Source organism: Ovis aries, chromosome 7, assembly GCF_016772045.2.
Source record: "Ovis aries strain OAR_USU_Benz2616 breed Rambouillet chromosome 7, ARS-UI_Ramb_v3.0, whole genome shotgun sequence".
Classification (NCBI taxonomy): domain Eukaryota; kingdom Metazoa; phylum Chordata; class Mammalia; order Artiodactyla; family Bovidae; genus Ovis; species Ovis aries.
The window spans coordinates 19972749-19986788 of NC_056060.1; the positions used below are offsets into that span (position 1 = coordinate 19972749).

At 52.2% G+C, this 14040-nt stretch overlaps 1 protein-coding gene across 1 annotated transcript in view; it reads right to left on the reverse strand.

Annotated features, from left to right (window-relative positions):
* Window positions 1-14040, reverse strand: part of HCN4 (hyperpolarization activated cyclic nucleotide gated potassium channel 4) — a 50183-nt gene that overhangs the window by 14322 nt on the left and 21821 nt on the right. The window contains exons 2-3 of the mRNA XM_027971573.3: window positions 10431-10854; window positions 502-663 (exon numbers count right to left, since the gene is read on the reverse strand). Coding sequence (XP_027827374.2) covers window positions 502-663; window positions 10431-10854 — 586 coding nt within the window. The remainder of the gene's footprint in view (window positions 1-501; window positions 664-10430; window positions 10855-14040) is intronic.

The following is a 14040-nucleotide window of genomic DNA, read 5'->3' on the forward strand; positions in this document are numbered from 1 at the left end:
CCATCTATCCTGCTTTCTCTGCTCAGGACCCCCATGCGTGACCAGAGTGTGCGTCTGTGGGGCAGGGAATGGAGGTTGCGTGAGAAAGGGCAAGGGGGCAGAAAGGCAGCCCTGGGCTGCTGCTGGAGCAGAAAGTGGCAGCCACGTGGGATCTGGGGTTCTGTGTGGGCTGCCCACAGTGCCCCTCCCCGGCTTCTCTTTCCTAGGCCTTTAAAGGTTGTTCTGCCCCTGGGAGCAGATGTGTAAGAGGGCAGGAGCCACCAGGCCGGCCTTCTCACACCTGGTATAATCTGAGGGAGGTCTGGTCTTAGTCTCCCTGGTGCAGTCGGGGCCCCTGGTGGAGGCTGTAAGGTGGCAGAAGCAGAGGCAGGGAGGCGGGGGCGCCGCCCTAACCAGCACTCGGTGGAAGGTCCTACATGCCGGGACTCAAGGGCCCCACACGGGGCCTGCTCTGGCCGGGGCACCGTCCTCAGTCCCCCCCACAGCCGGGCCGGCGCTCACCACCATATTGTTGATGGACACCCAGCAGTCGTCGGGGAAGTCCTGCAGCATGGGCACCAGGAACTGTAGACAGCCGTCCCAGTGGCAGAGCAGCAGCATCATGCCGATGAGGTTGACGATGCGCACCACGGCACTCGCCAGGTCGTAGGTCATGTGGAAGATCTGCGGGCAGAGGGGAGAGAGTGGCCCACCGGGCAGTTGCGGGGCTGGGGGGGCTGGCCCGCTCCCGGACTTGGCAGATCCAGCAGCTGCTTGCAGCCCGCGGCTGCTCTGTACACATGGGGCAGTGCGCCCAGCTTGGTGCATGCCCCAGCCGTGGCGAGGAGAGAAGGCATCAGGCCAGGCGCTAGGAGAAGCAGCCTGCAGGCGGTGGGGCCCCAGAGGGATGCCATCTGAGATCCGCATGGATGCCGAGCACCTCCCATGGGGCGTCCAGCCGCCCAGGCCAGACACATGAAGGGAGGGCCTGCGGGGTCCATGAGGCCCAAAGTGGGCAGAGAAGCTGCTTCCTCAGCTCGCATGGGCTCTAAGGACAACACGCAGAAGAGCCAGCCCGCCAGAGGCTTCTCAGGGGACCACCGTGTATGGTCAGGCCAGGCAAATGGTGTTTGCCGTCACTAGTCTCTCAGTAGACCCCAGGGAAAGCGGGCTCTGCCTAAGGCAGCCATGGAACTGAGGGGGAGCGGTATCGACACACAGGCTCCAAGTTCCCACAGTCCTTGATCCCAGACCCCACTCCTGCCCACTTCCTAGCTGTGTGACCTTGAGAAAGTCCCTGAGCCTCTCTGATCCTTTTTGCCTCATCTGGAAAATGCAATATAACTTCTTAACTTTGAGTGGGTTGTCAAAAAGATTAAATTATACATATAAAGTGCTTAGTACTAGGTATGGAAGTATTCAATAAATTGCAAACCATTATTAATTGATAAGTTGTTAATAATTAATCCTTCTGATGAGTTAATATGTATGAGAAGTACAGTTTAATAAAATACAGCAGCCTCAACCCCAGCCCACCTCAGCCCCCAGAGGGGCCCCAGGCCATCCCCAGGTGGATGGCCACCCATCTATCTCTATTCCTGTGGCTCCAAAGTGGGGGGCTGAAGTGTGGCTGGGCAGGCCTGAGGGGCACATTCCAGCTCCCCTGCCCCATCCCCGCCTCCCAGAGCTGCCTCTTGGCCCAGTTTCAGCAGGGGTCAACCTGGACAGGATGGAGAGGGGACAGAGGTGGGAGCGAGTCTAGAGGGAAGCTTCTGGAAGTTCTGACTTTGCCTCTGGCCTGGGAGACTTTGGGGGTGTCCCCATCCAGAGTTCTGGTCCCTCCATATGAGTCCCAGGTAGACAGCCTTCCTGGAGAGAGGGGCTTTGGGCAAAAACTGTAGACTTGTCAAGTGCCACAGAGAGCTAGCTCAAGTCCATTTCAGATGGCGGAACCTGAGACCTCAAGAAACAGACTCTGGATATGTCAGCCCCTGGCTAGTGGTCTTTTAGTAATAGCCCCATCGCTGGTGGCAGGATATTCTGACACTTGAGACCTCAGTTTCGCTTTCTTTCTTTAAAACCATTACTGTCATTTGCGGCTGTGGTGGCTCTTCGCTGCTGGGGCTTTTCCCTCTAGTTGCGACGAGCGGGGCTGCGGCGCTCGGGCTTCTTGCTGCAGCGGCTTCCCTCGTTGCGCAGCACAGGCCCCAGGCGCACGGGCTCCGGCCGCTGCAGGGCACAGGCTCGGGGGCTGTGGTGCACGGGCGTGGTGGCTCCACAGCATGTGGAGGGATCCAGACCAGGGATCGAACCTGTGTCTGCTGCACGGGCAGGTGGATGCTGTACCACTGAGCTACCAGGGAAGCCTCTTAGTTTCCCCTTCTGAAATGTGGGCTTAGCCTGGGTCTTGGTCTGGAAAAACCGAAGATGAATACATCTTGTCCATCACCCCATGGGTTGCGCCCACCTGTGGGCCCCTTAATAGCATGACTCTGGGTGTACCAGCTGAAAAGACGAAACAGACCTTGGACAGTTTCATGAACGATGGCAGCTCTAGCTTGTCCCGTCACCCCTTACATCCCTGGGGCAGAGGGACAGTAACAGTGTACCTGCCAGGAGGCACCCAGTCCCTCATTCATCATCTCTTTCAAACTCACAGCAACACTTTGCTGAAGATGTTGTTAACCCATTTACACCCAGGCTCAGAGAAGTGAAGGGACTTGCCCTCAGTCATGGTGGCAACAGAAGAGGCAGATTGGAACCCAGGGCTACCAGTAAATTCTTAGACTGGTCCAGGGCAGAAAGGGTGGTTTTTAGTATCTCCATTTTGTAAATAAAGTGAAAGTGTTAGTCGCTCAGTTGTGTATGACTTTTTGTGACCTCATGGACTGTAGCCCCCCAGACTCCTCTGTCCATGGGATTTCCCCAGCAAGAATATTGGAGCAAGTTACCACTCCATTCTCCAGCGGATTTTCCTGAGACAGGGGATTGAACTCAGGTCTCCTGTATTGCAAGCACAGTCTTAACCATCTGAGCCCCCAGGGAAGCCCTACAATTCAAACCCAAAGTGACCAAGTGATATGGCCAGATCCACACTGCAAGCTGGACCTCAGGTGCTTCATCTTGGAAGCCTGGCACACAGTGTCATACCGCAGACAGAGCTGTGTGCCCAGCAGCCTAGCCCCGCTGGGGCCCATAATCCAGCCCCAGGGCTGTCAGCATGCTGCTGCCTGGCTAAGCTGACACATCTCTGTGTAAGCAGAGCTGGGCACTAGAGACCAGGCAGGGCAGGCAGCTCCTGAGGACCAGCGCCCCAGCTGCAGCTCCAAGGGAATATTCCACTTATGTCTCGTCAGTACCTGCTTAGGTAAACTCAGTAGCTCCATGACCTTGGACTCACTAACTTTCACAGTCTTGGTTGACAGGGGTGACACCAGCTCCCCTCCTCTGGGGGGATGGGGAGGGTGAGTGACATGGAACCACCTAGTCTCAGAGATGGCTAGCATCTGTACTCACCTCCCACCACCACTCAACTTCCCCTCAACTACAATAAAGCTGTACATCTGCCCCCACTTCTCAGGGTTGTTCAAGAAATTAAACTGGCTTAGAAAGTGCTCTGGGCCATACAGAAACACATAGGAGGTGGAGTGGGAGAGAATCATTATTATTAAGTTCCTTCATTTCCAACTCTTATATACTGAATGTTTTTCTCTCCAAAATCCATACATTGAAGCCCTAAGCCTCAAATGTGATGGTATTAGGAAGTGGAGCCTTTGGGAGACGATTTGGTCATAAGGGTGGGGTCTCCATGAATGGAATTAGTGCCTTTTTAAGAAGAGACATATGAAACAATATATGGCTGCCTGAGGACACAGAAAGAGGATGGTTATCTACAAACCAGGAAGTGGGCCCTTACCACAACTTGACTACGACAGCATTCTAATATCCTTTTTGCCTCCAGAACTGTGAAAAATAAATATTTGTTGTCTAAGCCCATCAGCCTGTGGTATCTTGTGCTAATAGCCTGAACCATATACTGCACACTTAAGCCTTGGACCAGTTTTAAAAAACATCCCAGACTCTACAGCCTATGATAATGGCTTCTTCCTCTGTCTTACTTTGGGTCTTAAAGACCAGATCAAGGTTGGCACATTTTAATGCAATGTCTTTCCTTTTTCTATCATCCTTGTTTTTCTTTTCTTTGTAACTAATTTTCTTCCAAGATCAGATCCCTGTCTAATCTTGCCTTTATCATGATCTCAGCAATGAGTGTGCAGAACAGGTGGCAGGGTCTCCGGAACTGAAAGTGCTTAAGTGACAAAGGTGAAGGTGAGGAAGACAGTGATGGGGACGATAGGGGTCAGAGGTGCCATGAGGGTACACAGTGGCATTTGAAAAAGGCCCCACTCTGGGCTTCTCTGGTGGCTCAGACAGTAAGGAATCTGCCTGCAATGCAGGAGACCCAGGTTTGATCCCTGGGTTGAGAAGATCCCCTGGAGAAGGAATGGCTACCCACTCCAGTTTTCTTGCCTGGAAAATTCCATGGACAGAGGAGCCTGGCAGGCTACAGTCCATGGGGTCGCAAAGAGTCAGACACGACTGAGCAGCTGAGCATGCGTACACTGAGCAGACGCAGCCCACAGGGAACTTGCCTTTGGAGGAGGAAAAAGGTGCTTTTTCCTTCACGTAGCACAGACTCACATATCCTCACAAGAGAGTGTTGTGGTGGTGATGGTGGCAGTGTGCCCCGTATTGGCTGAAGGGTGCAGGTGCTAGGAGCTCCAGTAGGGGTGGGTAGTGAGAGTTTTGGTGGTGTGAGGGGTACCGTGGATGGCTCTCACACACTAAGCCAGGGGCACCAACATGCAAAGTCTGAGCTTTCTGCAAAGAGCTGGGGGGGGCACTTCCATTCAGTCTAAGAGGAGACCCCAGATAGTGGACACTCCCCCCTCCCCCAACACTCCACAGCACCCAGGTGTGGTTCCTGAGAGCAAGGCTGAACGTTGCTGGGAGAGGTTGCTAAACACTCGTGTGTCCCCACTGTGAGCTGGGCCACAGGCCACCTGCAAGTCAGCTGCACTGTGCAAATATTTGTCTTGCTCTTTATACCTCATTAAAACCCCCTTTTATGATGTTAGTTCTGACTCCAGGGGTTGAGTATCTTCATTTTGAGGGCCCCACAAGGCTTGCCAGGCAGGTGGCCTGGGCAGTTCCCTCTCCAAGCCTAGCATGGCACTCAAGGGATGCTCCTACCCCTGCTCCCTTCTGCATCTTCTGGACCACACGGCAGCATGGGTCTCCCACCGCCTCCCACAGTGGACAAGCGCCTTCTCTGCTCTGAGCCTCAGTTTCCTCATGCCAGCTCCCAGGGCTGTCTTGGGGATCAGCTGGCACACAGGAGGTACTCAGCACATGGTAATTCCGTTCCTCCCGTCTTTTTCCCAGCCCTCAAAACAAAAAGCTGACTTCCTCAGTCCTAGGGAGAGACCAGAAACTGGAGTTTCTGCCAAGGCCTCTTCTTGGTTGAGTTTCCTCCCAAGACTCATTTCCTCCTAGGGAAGAGGAAAAACCTTCTCCTTGTGTCTCTGGAACCAGTGACCACATTAAGGACAGCAGTCCAGGGCTGGAGAGAGTGGTTGATGTGTGTGTTTCCTGGGTACCAAATGGAGGTGGCTGAGCTGAGCGTCACGCTAGGTCCCTTCCTGGGGCCGGTAGAGAGGACCCATTCCCACCCCCCAGGACCATGCCTCTGGGTCATCCTGAACTCCCAATTCTGAGAGAGGTAGAAAAATTGAGCCCCAAAAGGAGAAGAAACTTATCAAGGTTTACACAGCCGCCCCAGCCTGACCTTCTGCCTCCAGCCCCTCCCACCACTCCAAGATGCTGCTGAGGGAAAGAAGAGGCTTCTGGGATGGGTCACTGGGGTGCTGGGCCCTGCAGGGGAACATCTGAAGGGGGGTAACCATGGTTTCTAACAATAGCCTCCGTGCCTATAACAAGCTCTCACCTCAGAGGGAGGGAAGAGGCTTGGCTGGGAGAGGTTTGGGAGGAGGATGCTGACCTAGATCACCCAGGATGGAGGCAGAGGCTGGCATCCTCTGAGACAATCGCCTACGCCTGCCAAGACCCTCCACCTGCCCTGACTCCTAAGAGCGGCTACACTAACATTCAGGACCTCTGGATAGGAGGTTGGCCTGGGCTGGGCTGGGCTGGGGGAGGGATCTGAAGGCTGAGGGTTGGGAACCCAGCCTCTCAGCAGCTTTTCCCTCCCCACAGGAGGCCAACTCCCCAGCCCCCACCCAGGGCCAGGACCGTGTCCTCAGGACGACCAGCTAACGTGATCCTTGCTGAGGAAGGTTGGAGGGGCACTGAGGCCCAGCCTCCGAGAACATCAGAGCACATGTGACAGGTGGGGAAACTGAAGCCCAAAGAAGGGAAGAGATTCGTGTGAGTTACAGTCCGAGGAGGAGACAGAGCCGAGTCTTCCCTGTGAAATACCTCCTTCCCCAGTTCAGCCTGAGACTGGAGGCCTCGGAGGGTCTCCCTGCAGCTTCCTCCCAGCCAAAGTGAAACTGGGAAAAGCCCCAGGATGTGGGTAGGCTACTGAGGATCTGGAATCAGGGCTCCCGGGGCCAGCTGGGAAACCCCAATCCAATCCCAGGGGTTCAGTGGGAGCCCTTGGCTAGACAGCGTGCCTGGCAGCCACCAACTCAAAGTAATTTCCTTCCCAGCTGTCGTCAAGATAAGGGTGTGTGTGTGGACGGGCAGGGGGAGGGAGTCTTCCATCTGGCCTCCCAGGATCTCCCTTTCTGCCCATGAGAGGGGGTAATGTTGTCCAGTTCCAGCCCCGACCTGGGGCCTTTGTCCAGGGTGAGAGCCTGCCTGGCCAGTTTTGGGTAGCCCAGAGGGGAAACAGGCCAGAGGGGTGGTGGGGACAGTGAAAGGTGTGCTTAGGGCCCATCCATGGGCCCACCCTGCCCAGCCACTGGCAACTCAGCCAGCTCTCCCCAGAATACATGGTACCCAGGGCCCAGGCATACATGAGGAGCAAGGTTCGCCCCCAGGGGTCTGGGGCCTGGAGACATGCACTGATGTCAGAGAAGGGAAAGAGCGACGCCTCTGCTTTATTTTCCCCCATAGTCCACAACATGTGGAATCTTAGTTCCCTGACCAGGGGTCGAACCACACCCGCTGCATCTCTGCACTGGGAGTGTAGGATTTTAACTACTGGGCCGCCAGGGAAGTCCTGACTCCTCTGCTTTTAATCCGCAGACTAGCGGTAATTTCAAGACACACAGAACTTCTGGGGTTTCTTGGGGACTGAGGGGCCCCACATGGTTCTGAATTTCTACCTGGGACAGAAACCAAGAGACAAGCCCATCAGGGCATTCCAGGAGGTTCACCTCCATCTTCCCTCGGCAGCCACTCAGAGCTGCCCTGGCCACCACTACCCTGACCCCCACAGGCACTGTCTCCTCTTAGCCCTGAGTTCAGACCCACACGCTAACCCCTCTCTGCACCATGTCCTCCAAGTTCCTCAAACCCAAACTGTCCCAAAGAACTCACCCCATGCTCCTCCCCTCCACTGCCTGCCTCCCCTGCCTGAGCAGGGAGTCTCTCCCAACAGAGGGAGTGGTAACAGACCCAGTCAGCCTCCTTTCAGGCTACCTGAGAACTTGGGAAGGGCAGGAAACCAGAGTCGTGAGACCTGGGTCAAAATCCTGCCACTGGGGCGGCTGACCCCTTCACCCTCAGTTTCCTCTGACAAATATGGATAATAAATCCCACCCTGCTGACCTTGTCAGCCAGGTGTGAGGAACCAATGAAACCACGGACAGAAAGTATCTGAGAAGAGTAAACACCCCATAGAAACAGGAGGGTTACAAGAAAATTGAGTGGGGAGGGGCTTTATTAAACAGTTCTCTGCACCTGGCTTCACACCAAGGGTTTTGCAAACATTATCTCTTTTAATCCTCACAACAATCCACTGAGGAAGGTATGACTTACTCCCACTTTGCAGATAAGAGACTGAGGCTCAGGGGTAAGGTTGCCTCTCAGTCAGTCAGCCAGGATTTTAATTCAGGTCTCACATGTGTCATCCTGACCCCAAAGCCCACACGCGTTTCAGCACCCTCCGCAGGGACGTGGACCACACTGCTGGGAGCCAAAAGTGCTAACTGGATCTGATCCGGCTCTGCTAGAGGTCTGCTGTGTGACCTTGGACAAGCCATTGCTCCTTCTATCAGCAGAAATCATGCAAATTTTTCAGCCCAAAGAGAATTCCTGTCATGAAGGGATTCTGCCAGGCTGGTGTAGGCACTCCTGCAGCCAGGTGTTCATGACACCTCTGACCTCAATCTGCCAGTGCCCTGACTATCAGCCATGGGTGCTGCTGCCCAGGGCCCAGGCTGCTGCAGGGAGTGGGCAGGGGGTGGGGCTTGCTGTCCTGCGCATGGCACTTCCATCCAATCACGCAGAGGTTCCAAAGACCTGGAGGCTAGCAGTGAGTCATGGCAAGGCATGGCCCTCTGCAGAAGCTTCCTCAGGTGGAGGCCCACGCTGGACCCTGAGCCTGCCACCTCCAGGCTGGCCTGCCTGCTGCTGCCAGCCTATAGTCCTCTCTTGCTCCCACAGATGGCTGCATTCAGCCCACAGATGAGTTAGGTTTGTTCGGAATGGTTTCGGCCACTTCGTTCTTTTACAATTTTTATTTCGTTTCTATAGCCAGCGCTCTGCCCAGGGCCCCTAGCATCCCTTTACAGTTTGTGCTCACATGTCTCCAGAAAAGCGCCAGGCTTGCATTCCCTACAGCCAGCACTCAAAGTTCTTTATCAGAGGGCTGGCTACAGGAAAACACTTTGCCTGCTAGCGCTGAGGGCTGTCAGTGCCCTGAACCTGTGACTGACCGGTGAAGGGATATAAAATGTCCAGCTCCTCTGCCCTGATTGGGACAGTTCCCAGGTGTGCTGCTGCTGCTGCTGTTGCCCAGTCACTAAGTCACACTGATTCTGTGACCCCACGGACTGCAGCACGCCAGGCTTCCCTGTCCTTCATCATCTCCCAAAGTTTGCTCAGATTCATGTCCACTGAGTCAATGATGCCATCCAACCCTCTCGTCCTCTGCCACCGCTTCTGTTGCCTTCAAGTTGAGGTCTTGAGGCATGCTGTGTCCTGTCACAGAGTGTCCCCTGAGACTTAGCTTGGTGTCAGCCTTGTTTGGCTTCCTTCTTTCCTTTCTATTCCTTTCCTTCCTTCCCCTGTCCCTCTTCTCTAATCTCTTGCCAGATTTTCCTAGAAACACTTTCTCCCCACCCAAAAAAAAAAAAAAAAAAAATCACCTTATACAAATCCTCACCTGAGGGTCTGCACCAGAAGAGCCCAATCTAAGATAGTTGTCAACAAAATTTGCACAAAAATCCCCATTTCTGCTTCTTATGACAGCTCTAGAAACCCGGGCCCATACCGGGCTGCAGTGGCCAGAGATGAGCTGAAGTGCCTGATACAGATGGAAGATACGTTCTCCAGTTTGCCCCACTCCACCACACTCCCTATCATCTTCAAATGGCCATTTTCATATGCTCTGCCAGGCTTATGAGTTTTCAGACCCCACAATAAAGTGCAGTGATTGACAATGCAAGCTATGGAGTCCAGGTTCACCAATTAATAATTCTGTGACATTATATAAATCCCTTCATAAATCCCTTATCTAAATCCCTTCATCTTTCTCTATTTCCTCATGTGAAAAATGAGTACTTACATGTACCTATTTGGTACCTTCCATCTAGTCAAGGCTATGGTTTTTCCTGCGGTCATGTACGGATGTGAGAGTTGGACTGTGAAGAAAGCTGAGCGCCGAAGAATGGATGCTTTTGAACTGTGGTGTTGGAGAAGACTCTTCAGAGTCCCTTGGACTACAAGGAGATCCAATCAGTCCATCCTAAAGGAGATCAGTCCTGGGTGCTCTTTGGAAGGACTGATGCTAAAGCTGAAACTCCAGTACTTTTGCCACCTCATGTGAAGAGTTGACTCATTGGAAAAGACTCTGATGCTGGGAGGGATTAGGGGCAGGAGGAGAAGGAGACAACAGAGGATGAGATGGCTGGATGGCATCACCGACTCGATGGATATGAGTCTGAGTGAACTCCGGGAGTTGGTGATGGACAGGGAGGCCTGGCATGCTGCAATTCATGGGGTCGCAAAGAGTCGGACATGACTGAGCGACTGAACTGAACTGAGGCTTGTTAGAAACTTAAATGGGATACTGCCTGTAAAGTGATTTGTGTAGTATCTAGCACATGCTAAGAAGTCAAGAAATTACTAATTTTTGTCCTCTTGGAGGAGATGTGCCTACTACAATCCGACAGCCCACATCCAACTATTTGCTGACCCCTCACTCCCCTCAGGGCAGGGAGGTAACTCTTCCCTGAAGAGGTTTGGATCTGAACACTCACCTCTTCCCACTGGTGAATATATCGAATGAGGCGGGAGAGACGCAAGAGGCGCAGGAGGCTGAGGATCTTGGTGAAACGGACAATGCGCAGGGCCCGGGCAGTCTTGTAGACCTCCGAGTCGATGCGTGTCTCCACAATGAGGAAGATGTAGTCCACAGGGATGGAGGAGATGAAATCCACCACAAACCAGCTCTTTAGGTACTTCATCTTAATCCGCTGCGGGTCGAGGATGATCTCTGTGTTGTCCTCCACCACGATCCCTGTGCGGAAGTTGAGGACCAAGTCGATGAGGAAGAACGTGTCCGACACCACGTTGAAGACAATCCATGGTGTGGTGTTCTCATCCTTGAAGAAGGTGATGCCCACGGGAATGATGATCAGGTTTCCTACCATCAGCAGCAGCATGGTCAGGTCCCAGTAAAATCTGCCCAGAGACACACCGGTCAGTCATAGGAGGGGAGAGGGAATAAATGACAGACCCCAAAAGAAAGCTCAAAGACAGCAAGGTGGAGAGAGAGGTCTTGAGAGCTTCCAAACTCCTGCAGGAGATAGGTGATGGGTACCAGGGCAAGATGTAGTGACTGGCATAGAGAGAGGCTCTTCCTTAGTCTTCCTTAGGGATGCTTTCTGCCTGCCTCTCCATGAACTCCCCGATGACAAGCCTCCTACTCCAATCCCTATACCCCAGTGAGAGGCTGAGAAGCAAACTAAATAATGACATCCAGAGAGAGGTGAGAGGCTGTTTTAGCAGCAGAAGTAGTTCACCCCGCACCACCCCCAGGCTCAGGCCAGGCTGCTCCATCCTCCCTGATGGTCAACTGTGGCTTGAGACAGGCTGGCAGTCAGACGTGCCACAGACCGTGACTAGAGAACAGGGGAGGACCAGACACACAGCGGGAGTCTGGGAGGCTGTGGGCGTGGGATCCAGTCCCAGCTCTGTCACTAACGCTGTGCGACATCAGGCCGGTGCCCTCCCCACTCTGGGCCTGAGTTTCCCCACTGTGCCATGAGAGGTGGGGTCTGCACACTCAGTCCTATAATTCTGATCTGGCGTTCTCCCGCACTGGCTCTCGGGGTTGGCGCGGGGGGACAGGTCTCCCTTTAGTCTATTCCCTACAGTCAGAAAATTTCTGACCATCTATCTCTCCTAGAGGTTTGCTTCTAACACAGTGGTCGGGAAGGTCAGTGATATCTTCAAATGCAGGCAGGGTTTTTTTTTAATATATTTCAACAATTTCATTTTTTCTAACAAATAATTTATACTTAGCAAAGTAGATATTTTTCATGTTCAAGTACACATTTAAATAAACACAGATTATACAATCAATATATTAATCACAATAAACTATTACAAATATTTTCTCATTTTTTTCTTAATAAGTTTCCTTTAAACATTATTTGGTAGAAGGTACATACATTGTTTCAGTTAACTGGAAGTTTTTGTGATGGAAATCTTTTTTAAACTTTTATGAGAGTTGATGTTTGTTAGTTTCAGGTGTACAGCAAAGTGATAGGCAGTGTTAATGGGGGATTTCAGGTACTACTCAACGCAATGGAATGAGACCAGTGGGGGCTTCCAGCATCACTTCTCCCAAGGCCTCAAAGCAACTGCTAATACTTCCTGGGGGAGGCGGGGAGGGATCCTCAAGGTGAAGCCTCTGAAGGGTTAAGCAATATGAGGAGGTAAAAACTAGCTCACAGGTCTCCTACCTGGCCCCAAAAGGGCCCCTATCGAGTATGAAGACAGCACAGGTAAGCGTAGACCCTATGTCTAGAGGCATGACCAGGCGCCCTGCCCAAGATCCAGCCACTCCAGAGCTGGCCCTAAAACAAGAAACTTGCACTGCAGAGCTTTTCTCTCTGCGAGTAATTTAGACAGTTACCCAATGACAGATAAAGGTATTATGCTGGGCAGACATAGCCTATCTTCTCCCAAGAGAAATAACAGTTCAGCCATCTTTAATTCCCTACTGCAGGGAAGCCAGGAGGAAGAGTGTAGACAGAAAGACAAACTGTGCTCGAGTCCTCGGAGAGTCCCACCGTAAAGCCAAAGTGCCCCTGCCTAATGAGGTCAAAGTTTGAAAAGAAATTACTTCACAGCAACTTGTTTTCTTTGTCAGACTCAAAATGGTGCTATGAGTCAAGCAGAGGGCAGGGCCTGCTTCCGGGAAGGAGGGTGAGACAGCCGTCCCACGTCACACAGCCCAGGTGAGTGCGGCTTCCCGAAAGACAGCTTCCGGCCGCTCCTTTGAAAGCCACGTTCTTCAGGGGCTCAAGATGAGACTTCAAGTCAGAGCTTCACTGGGCTAAGGCTTTTCATTCTAAGTCTGGTGCCAAGAGGTCAACTTTATCTCCTTCCCTGCCCCACAGCCCACCACCCTTTCACCAGCCCCACTCCCTTTATGCCACCTGGGAAAACCCACCCCAGCCTTCACACCCACTACACAGCACACGGTGCATCCTGCTAATGACTCGTGGGCCCTGCGAGAGTGTTTTCAGCTTCTATGCTGCTCTCAAGCTGAGTACATGCTTCACTCAGCCTCATGAACTCATTCAAAAACAGCTGCTGACAACTCATTAGTGCCATACCCAGGTATCCCCTTTCACACAGCCAGTGTGCAAACTCCCCGATATACACATGGTCATTGTTCCTTTTACTTAATCTCTTGGGAAAAACAAAACAAAAAATTGTTATATAGAGGCCATGGAGGGCCCTGTGGCCCTCTGTACATAAAGCTAATAATATACCCAGACTGGAAGAGTGTCTAAATTTAACAGAACGGGTGCAAGGCGGCTGGGAATGCTGACTCGGGTAGGTCTGCCACTCCAGCGGTTTCTACACTCTCCAAGCTCTAGTTCTCTCAATTACAGCCCAAATTTGAGGCAGTAATTAACAGGAGAATGTTTGCATTTAGTGATCTTCATAAAACCAAATTACACGAGGCAAAAACACCCATTTCCTTGCATTCTGACTAATTGTTTCAATCATGAGTTTCCAGATGCTAAGGGATATTTCTGGTGCCTGATCTGGGCTGGGGTCAGAATAGTAGAGCACTTCTTCCCACACACCACTGTTCTGGAGCATCAAAGAGCAACTCAAAGGGCAGCATAATGTGGTAAGAAGAAAGAAGTACAGGCTCTTAGGCCAACCAACTTGAACTTGATTCCTGGTTCCATCATTTACTAGTATGTCATTTAATCTCTCTAAGCCTCAGTTTCCTCATCTGCTCCATGAGGATGATATTAATGAACTACTGGAACTTTTTTAAGAGTGAAATGAATTGATATTTGTAAAATGCTCTGACCTATGCCTAGCCCATATTTTTAAATGAGTAAATAAGTAATTCAAATCAACAGGAAAGAGGTGAGGGAGGCAGGTGAAATCCTCCAGGGAAGAGTCAAAGCAAAGCATCTACTGGGGTGGTGGAAGGGAACTTACAATGGTTCAAGTAGCCAGTGGTGGAAGGCAGAGCCCAAAATATTCCCTGGACAACTGGATGGCAGAATCTATTTATCTCAGCAGAGAGATGCCCTGATCTCAGGGAGCTCATGTCCAATCAGAGGACAAGGTTTAAACAGAAGACAAGTTGGGCAATGATGTAAGAAACCA